The 11,490-nt window shown below is 48.7% G+C and overlaps 1 protein-coding gene across 2 annotated transcripts in view; it reads right to left on the bottom strand.

The window, feature by feature from the left end:
* HCK (HCK proto-oncogene, Src family tyrosine kinase) overlaps positions 1 to 11,490 on the bottom strand; it is a 38,843-nt gene continuing 27,353 nt past the window's right edge. The window contains exons 11-13 of one of the 2 annotated variants that reach the window (XM_065892756.1): positions 6,839 to 6,992; positions 4,589 to 4,720; positions 1 to 500 (exon numbers count right to left, since the gene is read on the bottom strand). In XM_065892756.1, coding sequence (XP_065748828.1) covers positions 298 to 500; positions 4,589 to 4,720; positions 6,839 to 6,992 — 489 coding nt within the window. In that variant the 3' untranslated portion in view covers positions 1 to 297. The remainder of the gene's footprint in view (positions 501 to 4,588; positions 4,721 to 6,838; positions 6,993 to 11,490) is intronic. The other variant, XM_065892757.1, reaches the window with a different exon arrangement.

The following is an 11,490-nucleotide window of genomic DNA, read 5'->3' as shown; positions in this document are numbered from 1 at the left end:
AAATATTTATTTCATTATTTTTAAAGTTCTCCATCCAAACCACAGCTGTAACTGGAATCCAGCTGTCCCAGGCAATAGAAATATCAGCCAGGGGTGTCCTGAGATTGGCAGATTGTGGGTTGCTAGAGTCAAAAAGAGATTGTCCGGTCCAACCCACCCACTTGACAGATGAGGAACTGTGGCTGGAGAGAGGGTGGGTGTCTGGGAGTGGGAAAGGTGAGCGGGTGCTGGGCAGATGGTGCTGGAGCCCCTGCGCAGGCATGGCCTCAGTGCCTGGCCCTGCCTGGCCGCCCCCCGTCATGGCTGCTGTTGGTACTGGCCCTCGGTGGCCGTGTAGAAGTCATCCAGCACACTCTGGATGTATTCGAAGGTGGGCCGTTCCTCGGGGTGGTTCTTCCAGCAGCGGGTCATGATGTTGTAGAGCTCCTTGGGGCAGTGCTCTGGTCGAGGCATCCGGTACCCCCGCTCCAGTGCCCGGATCACCTCGGGGTTTGACATCCCTGAGAAGGAGCCATGGAATTGAAAAGGGAGGGATTGGGGTTGGGGTGGCAGACACCGTTGCCTCCCCAACAACCATCACTCCCCACCTCCCCACGGGAGCTGAGCTCCTCCCACTGTGAAAGCCAGGTATCCCTTCCCCAGCCACCCCTGCAGCGAGGGCAGGGGCCTGGTGCCCAGTTTGGGCCAATGGAGCTGATGGGGAGACTCCCAGGAAACTTTCAGGCAAGGTTTTTCTCATAACTTTGGAGGACGCACCCTTCCTCCTTCCTTTGGACGCTGACACAATGTGATCTTTGGAGCAGCAGCAGCCATCTGACCACATGGGGAAGACAGTCACAGAGGAACCAACCCAGAGTCCCGAGAGCCTTTGAGCAACTGAACTGACCAGTCACCAGTGCCAGACTCCTTGCTCTGGGGAATAATAACTTACCTATTGTTTCCACCTGATAATTTGTTACTTGCAGCCTAATGCATCCTAATGGATACAGCATTCCATAACCCATTGCCTGGTTTTTATTGGTGTACCCTCAAGATAAAACAGTCAGATAGCTAGACTCAGTGTCACCCTATGAGTGGGAACATTTTTTTTTTTTTTAGAAGATGTTGGGGGTAGGAGTTTATTAATTAATTTATTTATTTTTGCTGTGTTGGGTCTTCGTTTCTGTGCAAGGGCTTTCTCTAGTTGTGGCAAGCGGGGGCCACTCTTTATCGCAGTGCGCGGGCCTCTCACTATCGCGGCCTCCCTTGTTGCGGAGCACAGGCTCCAGACGCGCAGGCTCAGTAGTTGTGGCTCACGGGCCTAGTTGCTCCGCGGCATGTGGGATCCTCCCAGACCAGGGCTCGAACCCGTGTCCCCTGCATTAGCAGGCAGATTCACAACAACTGCGCCACCAGGAAAGCCCCGGGAACATTTCTTTGTTCAATTAAAGTTTATGTTAGTTATCCTCAAGAACAACCCTTTAAACATCTATGATCCCCAATTTTATATTACCAGTCCTGAACACCAAACATATTCATAGATCCAAGTGCTTCCTTGAACATCTGTACTTGGGTGTCTACAAGTCACCTCAGATTTAACAGGGCTGAAACAGAATTCTTGAATGTCTATTCCCAGACCATGATGCACCCAGTTGCTCAATCAAAACAAGGAGACTCATCCTTGATTCTTCTCTCTCCCTCACCTTCCACATCAGTAAGTCACATCCTTTCTTCTTATAAAACACAGCACCAACTCATCAACTTATATCTGTTACGACTGTCACCATCGCCTGTGCCACTGCTGCAGCTCCCACCATCGCCCCAGCCCTGATGCACTCTCCCACTCTCCACACTAACCAGAGCATCACTTAAATGCGGAAATCAGATGATGCCACTCCCCTGCCTAGAACCCTCCAATGGCTTCTGTACACTTAGACTAACACCTATAGGCTTCGCCATGACTATGGATCCCGCCTGACTGGGCCCCTGCCAACCCCCTCACGTACCGTCTGCTCTCATTCCTTGTCTCCAGCTACCTGGCTTCCTTGCTATTCTTCAGGCACACCGAAGGCCCTAAGAGCTGGCAGTACCTCCTACCTGGAGTCCTTTCCCCAGATCTTCACTCAGCTGGCTTTCCGCTCAAATATGACCTGCTCTGACAGTGCTCCCTGTCCGCAGGAGGCCCATGTCACCCCCTCTCCCGAGCCCCTGCTTCATTTTCTTCTCTGCAGTGATCTCCACTGAGAGTGTGTGTCTGTTTAGTGTGTGTTCCTCCAGGCTAGAACGTGAGCTCCTGCTGAGCAGGGACCTTGTCTCTCACTGTATCCTTCATGCCTAACACACAGTAGGAATTTGATAAATACTGATGAGTGAACCAAGTGTCTACACCTTTTATTTCTAATCTTCAAAACCACTTCTGCAAGGTAGTTGACATCATTACCTATAATCTTTACAGATGAAGAATTAGGGTAGAAGTCAAGTGGATTTCCCAAAGTGTAATAGTTGATGGGGACAGGATTAAAACTCAGGACTTCCCTGGTGGTGCAGTGGTTGAGAGTCCGCCTGCCGATGCAGGGGACACGGGTTCGTGCCCTGGTCCGGGAAGATCCCACATGCCGCGGAGCGGCTGGGCCCGTGAGCCATGGCCGCCGAGCCTGCGCGTCCAGAGCCCGTGCTCCGCAACGGGAGAGGCCACAGCAGTGAGAGGCCCGCGTACCGCGAAAAAAAAAAAAAAAAAAAAAGTCAGGGACTCTTTATATCCACCTTGCCTCCTCTCCCCAGTGTTCTGGCTACAGATACCCTAGGATACGTCCCAACTGAAAAGGAACAGAGAACAACTTTATTTAATGAGTCCCAGGCAATCTACATGTCGGGTATATCTTTGTATACCCTATGGTCTACGCAGTGTAGGGTGCTGCCCATAAGCATGGGGATAAGTTCACCCATTTGACGAATAGTTACTAGACACCCATTATGAGCCAAGCACAAATGTAGGCAGTGCGGATGCACCAGTGAGGAATACAGAAAAGATTTCTGGCCTCACAGAGCTCAGAGTCTGATGGAGAAAATACCAAATGAATATATAGTTATCAGCGGTGATGAATGCTGTGAATGAAACAGTATAGGGTACTGTGAATGAGAATCACAGGGACATGTATGGTACTTTAGATCAGAGGTCCCCAACCACTGGGGCGTGGACCAGTACAGGAACGGTGGGTGAGCCAGCGGAGCTTCATCTGCTGCCCCCCATTGCTCCCCATCCCTCGCGTTACCACCTGAAACACCCTCCCACCTCCATCGGTGGGAGAACTGTCTTCCGTGAAACCAGTCCCTGGTGCCAAAAAGGTTGCTGCTTCAGATGACTGGGCTGTGGGGTACAGCATGAAATGAAATGGGAGAAGTAGGCAGGGGCTGGATCATGAAGGACCTGCAGGCCACAATTAGGAGTTGGGATTCTGTCCTAATTATGCTGGGAGGCCATTAAAAAGTTAGAGGTGGAGAAGGGAAAAGATCTGGTTCACAGTTTTAGAAAAATCCCTCTGGTCTCAGGTGGAGAAAGGCCTATTAGAGAGATGGGAGACTGATTAGGAGGCCACTGCACCAGCGAGGTGAGGGAGGACGTTGGCCTGGTGTTGGTGGAGGCTGTGGAGTTAGAAGTGGGCCGACTTGGGATGTTTTGGAGTCAAATGGCCAGAACCCTGTGACTTCTTGGATGTGGAAACGGATGAGAGAAGAGGAAGGGCCAAGCAGGCTCCCAGATTTCAGGCTTAAGAAACTGGATGGATAATGGAGGCTTTAAGTGAGATGGGGCAGGCGAGGGGAAGTTGGGGGTGAGGGCCAGGAACTCAGTCTGACATAGAGAACAGACTGGTGGTTGCCAAGGGGGAAGGGGTTGGGGGAGGGATGGGGTTGGGGGAGAGATGGAGTGGGAGGTTGGGGTTAGCAGATGGTCGCTTTTATATATAGAATGGATAAACAACAAGGTCCTACTGTACAGCACAGAGAACTATATTCAGTATCCTATGATAAAACATAATGGAAAAGAATATTAAAAAAGAATGTATATAACTGAATCACTTTGCTGTACAGCAGAAATTAACACATTGTAAATGAACTATACTTCAATAAAAATATTGATAAAAATCGGGACTTCCCTGGTGGTCCAGTGGTAAAGAATCTACCTTACAATGCAGGGGACGTGGGTTTGATACCTGGTCAGGGAACTAAGATCTCACATGCAGTGGGGCAACTAAGCCTGTGTGCCACAACTACTGAGCTCGTGTGCCTCAACTAGAGAGCCCCCGTGCCGCAAACTACAGAGCCCACGCGCTCTGGAGCCCGCGTGCCACAACTAGAGAGGGAAAACCCGCAAACCACAATTAGAGAGAAGCCCGCGCACCACAACGAAGAGCTCGCACGCTGCAACGAATGATCCCGCGTGCCTCAAAGAAGACCCGATGCAGTAAAAAAAAAAAAAGAAATTGATAACAATAAATAAACAAAATAACAAACAAACAAACAAAAACTCAGTCCGAATGGCCGCATTGACAAGAGAAGAGAGCCAGGCTGGGCCCTGGAAGCAGCCCCAAGCTGATGTTCCCTCTCCTACCTGGGTAAGGGATCCGGCCGTAGGTGACGATCTCCATCAGCAGGATACCAAAGGACCAGACGTCTGACTTGATGGTGAAGGAGCCAAAGTTGATGGCTTCAGGAGCTGTCCACTTGATGGGGAACTTGGCCCCTGTGGTTTGGACAGAGCAGAGTCAGGCTGAGTCTGGGGAGCAGTCAGGGCTGGGTCTCTGCTAGTGCAAGGGAACAGGACAGCGGTACAGCTGCCAACGTCTGCCCCCTGCAGAACTGTGACTTCCCTCAATCTGGCCTCCATGGAAGCAAGGAACATCCATCCTGAGGACAGATGGCTAAAGTGGGGAGGAGTGGGCCGAGGTGCCTGGGGTGTGTCTGGGAACTCACTCTCTGGGGCCACCTCATTGATTCAGCTGATGTCCTGGTGAACTGCAACTCCTGAAGAGTGGAGTCCTAGAGGTCACAGGATCTTTGGGGACAGCAGAACTTCAAGGGACTTTGAGACCAGGTCACATCTGATGCCTCCGCCCCCTAACCCCCTGCAATGGGGAAAGGGAAGATTTTGGCTCTTGGCCTCTGAGGTTTCCCCCGTCACTGGGTGTCTCCCCTTCTAGTCCTCCCCTCCTTGCCTCTGGTCTGGGATGGGTTTAGTTAACCTTTGGTGAGTGATTTCTATCATAATTCCACTGTGGTCGGGGAATGTGGTGTAAAGGATACATGTTCTTTGGAGTTTGTTGAGACCTGCTTTATGATTTAGTACATAGTCAAGTTCTGAAAATGCTCTATGTTTTTTCTTTTTTTCCCCAATCCCTTCCTTCCTTGGGATTGAGAGAGTTTTTTTTATTCCTGCTTATCTTCTCTTGGTTTAGAAATTATACACTCTATTCTTTTTTTTTTTTGCGGTATGCGGGCCTCTCACTGTTGTGGCCTCTCCCGTTGCGGAGCACAGGCTCCGGACGCGCAGGCTCAGCGGCCATGGCTCACGGGCCCAGCCGCTCCGCGGCATGTGGGATCCTCCCAGACTGGGGAACGAACCCGTGTCCCCTGCATCAGCAGGCGGACTCTCAACCACTGCGCCGCCAGGGAAGCCCTACACTCTATTCTTTTAGTGGTTGCCCTAAGTTTAGATTTTTTAAATTGTGTCATAATAAACATGAAATAAAATGTACAAATCTTTCATACACAGCTTGATGCATTTTATATATGTATATCCTTTTGTAATCACCACTCAGATCAAGATATAGAACACTTTCTCAGAAGTGTTCCCTCCGGCCCCCTCTCTGTCAATAACCCCCCCAATCCAGGTAGCTATTATTCTGATCTCTAACATCGTAAATGAGTTTTGCCTGTTTTTTTTGTTTGAGATACATTCACAGACCATATAATTCACCCACCTAAAGTATACAGTACAATGGTTCTTAGTATATTCATAAAGTTGTGTTTTAAAATATTTTCATCATACCCCCCAAAACCATAGCAGTCACTACTCATTTCTTGCCAGGTCCCCACTCCAGCCCTAGGCTGGAGTTAATCTACTTTCTGTCTGTAGATTTGCTTGTTCTGGGCATTTCATGTAAATGGAATCATATAATATAGGTCTTCGTGTCTGGCTTCTTTCACTTAACATGTTTCAACGTTTATCCATGTTTAGGGTATATTAGTACTTCATGCCTTTTTTTATGGCCAAATGATATTCCATTGTATGTCTATATCCCATTTTGTGTATCAGTTGATGGACATTTGGGCTGCTTCCACTTTGGGGCTCTTAAGAATATTGCTGCTGTCAACCTTCACATATGTGTTTGCCTGTTTCTGAATTTTATATAGATGCAACTATCCAGCATCTACTTTTTTGTCTGATTTCTTTTATTTCGATATTATGCCGTGAGAGTCATCTACTTTTTTGCATGTGTCACTGGTTCGTAAGTTCTCATCGTTACATAATATTATATTCTGTGACTATACCCCAATTTAAATATCATTCTACTCTTTGTGGACATTTAGATGCTTCCCAGTTTTTGTCGACTACACATTACGATGCTCTTACCCTTAATTTCAACATGACTTGACTAACCCAATCTACAACTGATCACAGTCACTGGGGGAGACTCTGCAGACCAAGACACTATGTCCAGGAGTCCGTCCAGCTTAATAACTCACAGCTGATACTGGGACAGACCTTTGCATTTTTACCAATCACTTTCACGGGTCTTAACTCTCAACAGTCACGACCCACCCGAGTGGGCTCCACGGGGCCCTCGGCAGCATCCCCTACCTTCCCGAGCTGTGTACTCATTGTCCTCTATGATCCGTGCCAGGCCGAAGTCAGCAATCTTGCACACCAGGGACGCAGACACCAAGATGTTGGCGGCTCGGAGGTCTCGGTGGATATAGTTCCTCTGCTCGATGAAGGCCATGCCTTCTGCAATCTCCACCCAAAACAGAGACACCCTTACCCTCGGATCTGGCCCAGCCCAAGGTGGGTCTCATCCAAAAGCAGAAGAGAAATGTCCAAGTGTGAGAAGGCTGGAAAATACGTGCGCCAGCTCCCTCTTTTTATGTGGGAGGGTCCTGGGCTCAGGGTGGCATTTCTCTGTCTCCCCAGCCAGACTGGGGGGATCCTCAGGGCCTGGGCCAGTTTGGGGCTTCTCTAGAGCTGCAAGACCTCCCAAGAACGCTTTGAGGAAAAAGTGTTATTTCTCCAAGGACCTGCACACACACAAACCAGTATACTTCGACGGGCTTTCATCCCCAACTCCACTTCTGGGAACAACCTAGGCTCACATAACGTTCTGCTGTATCTCTTATGCCTCCTTCACCCCCAAGCCTGGGTAGGGAAAATTCCTTTATTCATTCAACAAATATCTACTGAGTGTCTCATGGGTGCCAGACATATTGCTTGAACAGGTGGGGAGCCAGGCAAGGTCCCTGCAGGTGGTAATAAGTACCATAAAGAAAGGACGAAGCAGGTAATAGGACACAAAGTGTAGAGGGCTGTTTTGGATTGGATGGTCAGGGAAGGCTGCTCTGATGAGGTGAAACTTTAGGAAAGATCTGAGTGATGATAAAAGTGTGTCAGATAAGAGCATCACCATGAGCAAAGGTCCGGAAGTAGGAGTGAGCTTGGGTATTCATAGAACAGGTGGCTGAGCCGAAGTTGCCAGAGGGGAAGTTGGGGGAGTTGAGGTTGTTAGGGAGGCTGCTGATTGGGAAGAACCTTGTAGGTTAGGAGAGGCAGTTGGGTTGTATTCTAAGCATGAAGGGAAGAGAGAAGTCTTAGAGCAGGAGAGTGACATGGTCTGGTATATATTTTAATGTCATCATGGCTGCTGAGTGCATAATGGACTGTGTGGAGGATTCTTTTTTTTGTTTTGAATTTTATTTATTTTTTTATACAGCAGGTTCTTATTAGTTATCCATTTTATACATATTAATGTATACATGTCAATCCCAACCTTGTGTGGAGAATTCTTATTCACAATGGGACCTTGGAAGCCTGACAGAAAGATGTGGGATTTTTCCTTAGAGACGTTTTCCACTTACAAGGGTTTGTGCATTAACCCTCAGAAACTCAGAAAATAGCATTTATAGTTCATAAACTGGCCTTCAATGTCCTTGAGGCAGGCGTTATCACCATTTCTGTTGTACAGGGGAGGGACACATTTTCTAGATCACACCACCAGGGAGATTCTGACTCAAACCTGTCTGTGGATTTCCACTCCCCATACCCCAAGCTGCCTCTAGTTACCCAGAACTCCAGTGCTCTGGAGAACTGCAGCTGGTGCAATCTGGTGAGATTATTTGGGGAGGCGGGACTTCTGGCCAGACCAAACCGAGACACAAGCCTGTTCAAAGTCTGAGGCAAGTGGATGGTGCACTTGTGGAAAGTGGCCAGCAGGGAGCACCTGTGGCCATTGGAACTGAGGTCTGAGGCTCCAGGCTTTCCAACAAAGACGTGAGACTTTCTGATTTTGTTTGTGGTAAGGCAGAGTCTTGACCTGGGGGTGTGGAAAATTTATAAGGAGTTCCTCGACCAAAGAGTTAACAACAGCTGTAACATTAACGGCGGACGTTGTAGCTTATTCATTAACCATAAGATAATACTTAACAAACTTAAATAGCATTTACTCTCTGCTTTGGGGGAGGTACTATTGATATCAGCACTATTCTACAGGTGAGAAAACTGAATCCTAGAGAAATAATTAACTGGCCCAAGCGGAGACCAGGACTGGAAATCTGACAGCCCTGCTCAGGGTCTGTGTCCATTACTCTACCTGAATGTTTGGCACAGAGCAGGCACTAACGCTGGTCGTCACCGGTTTTCAGTACCCAGGGACAGACTCTCATGTTCTGAATTTGCACATCAGCTCATGAGCTCAGTGGGGCAGGTGGGACTAACCCCACTCAGGAGACAGCAGACGAGAAGGCTCAGGTGACTCCGGGGTTGGACCAGCTCAATTTGAGCCCCATATCTCTGTGATCTCCAAGCAAACTACTTTAACCCTCTGTGCCTCACTCTTCTTCTCTGTAAAATGGGGACAATAGAACCTTCTTCCAAGGGGTCGTGTGAGGATTAATACTCTAAGTCTACATCAGGGCTCAGAACAGAGTCTGGCATATAATTATTCACTTCAACAGTGGCTATAATGGTCCCTGTTGAGGAAAGTGGCCCTGAGAAAGGTTAAGAAATTTGCTCAAAGCTACACAGGCGGAGCTGGGGTCAATAGCAAAACTCTACGTGATTCCTAAGCCCATGTGTAGACAGTGGTTCTTCTCAAGGATTTGTCAACTGAACAAATAGTGGATAGGTTGACTGGGTTCAGGGTTGGTCTACGAATTGGGGGTTGATGAGGTGGTGAGATTTCATGCCCACCGAGTGGGCTGCCATGATGTCAGGCATTATTACTGGGTTTGCTTCTCAGAGTATCAGGGAATCACAGAACCAGCTGGAAGGGCCTGTAGGGATATCCCAGCTCAGGGCTCTTCAAACTGAATCCAATCGATACCTCAAGGTCATCTTGGGGTTGGAGGGACAAAATGAAGGCCACCTGCTTCAATCAGAGCAGCTCTGTTTTGATCTATTTTAAAGTATTCAGCTGCTCTACAAGATTCATTTGACTAACCGAGTTATGGCTTAAAAAAAAAAAAAAAGAAAAAGCTTTCAAACTTGAAAACCACAGAGATGGTCCAATTCCCTCATTTGACAAATAGAGAGACCAAGACCCAGAGTGGATCTGAGGCTCCACAGCCAGTTGGTGACAGGGCTGGGCAGCCTCCACTGACTGCACCCACCTGCCTCTCTAGACTAGAAGTGAAGATCAGGCCACCAGGTTGACTCCTTCCTGTCCCTGGGCTCTAAGTGTACCTCTGCTCCTTGATGCACAAGGGCCTAGAACCTGTTTCCCTCCTGTGGTTTCTATTTTCCTGTCTGTGCCACGAGGAGAGTGGTTCTTGCCCCAGTCCGTGAACCTCCACCCAGCAAGGTTTCTGCCAGTTTGATGGTTATAATTTAGCAACAGGCCAGACTATTGTTTCCCCGGGGCAGCGCCCACTGAAGGGAAAATGCCAGGTCTTGATTTCCATAGGCCTCTGGCATTCCAGGCTCTGAAAGGTAAAGTCTTTTATTATACCTCTGCCCACGCCCCCCCATGATTTGCGTACTCAAATGAACTCTGCCTCAGGCATCTCCAGAAGGCCCAGCCCTAGGCCCAGGCGCCCCGTCTCCCTTAACACCTTCCAGGCTGCGAGCCACACCCCCTTCATTTTTGCCAGGCCCAGGCTCCAACTGACCAGGCTGAGCTCTTGTTTTGCCCTTTGGGCTTTGGCACAGGCTGCTTCTTCTGCCTAGAATACCCTTCCCCCTCCTCTTCATCGGCCTAACTTGTACTCATCCTTCAGGGCTCAGCCTAGAGACCGCTTCCTCTGAGAAGCCTTCTCAGATTGCTCCTGGACTGGGCTAAGTGCTCCAGCCGTGTACTCCCATAGCAGACTTTTCCTCCCCTGTTTTCCCACAGATAGGAGAGAATGAGAGGCTAGAAGTAAAAAGCACTCAGGCTGAGGGTGAGAAGAGCTGTAGAAAGTGAAGGGAAGATGAGATAGAAAATGGGGTTTTAAGAAGCGTTTGTGTGATTTATGGACATTTTAAATTTTGCTGGATACTGCATTCTTTTGGCACTGAGCCAGGACCCAAGTGGTCCTGGCTCTCTAAGAGATTCAGTTGTTTAGTAAGTGTAACCCCTGGGAGGACAGCAATACTTTCCATTTTGTTCACTGCTGTATCCCCTAAAAGTAACATAGTAATTTAGGCAAGCTACTCCACCTCACTGGGCCTTAGTTTCCTCATCTGTACTTCACTTCATCTCTGTGCCTCAATTTCCTGTTCTGTAAAATGGAGTGACAATTACCTATCTGTGGCCAGACTATTACATCAGTGGCTTCCAGTGAACCATGCCTCCTGGGACTCATGGTGTAAGTCCCTCCCACACTGACTGAGGGCTGGGCATGGGACTTGCTTTGGCCAAGGGGACATTAGTAAGCATGGTGCAAGCGGAGCTTGCTCATTTACGGCTTGGTCCCTTAGAAGGTTCCCTCTTGGAACCTCGCTGCCAGGATGTAAAGGAGCTCTGGTTGGCCTATTGAGTGACGTGGGGCCACTGGAGAGAGACTTGGAGGATGAGCCACCATCTCGGACATTCTAGCCCCAGGCAAGCTCTCAGCAGAATGCATCCACAAGAGGAACCTCAGTTTCACCACGTGGAGCAGAAAAACCACCCAGCCAACCCCAGTCAACCCCACAGAATCATGGGAAATAATACGTTGCTGTTTCAGACTACTAAGCTTTGGAGTGGTTGGTTACAAAGGAATAGATAACAAAAATCTCACCCTAGAAGGTTGATGTGAGGACTACATGAGTTAGTACATAGAAGG

Source organism: Phocoena phocoena, chromosome 15 (genome assembly GCF_963924675.1).
Source record: "Phocoena phocoena chromosome 15, mPhoPho1.1, whole genome shotgun sequence".
Lineage (NCBI taxonomy): Eukaryota > Metazoa > Chordata > Mammalia > Artiodactyla > Phocoenidae > Phocoena > Phocoena phocoena.
The sequence above is the reverse complement of the archived record's forward strand: the minus strand, read 5'-3'. Positions and strand labels throughout refer to the sequence as shown.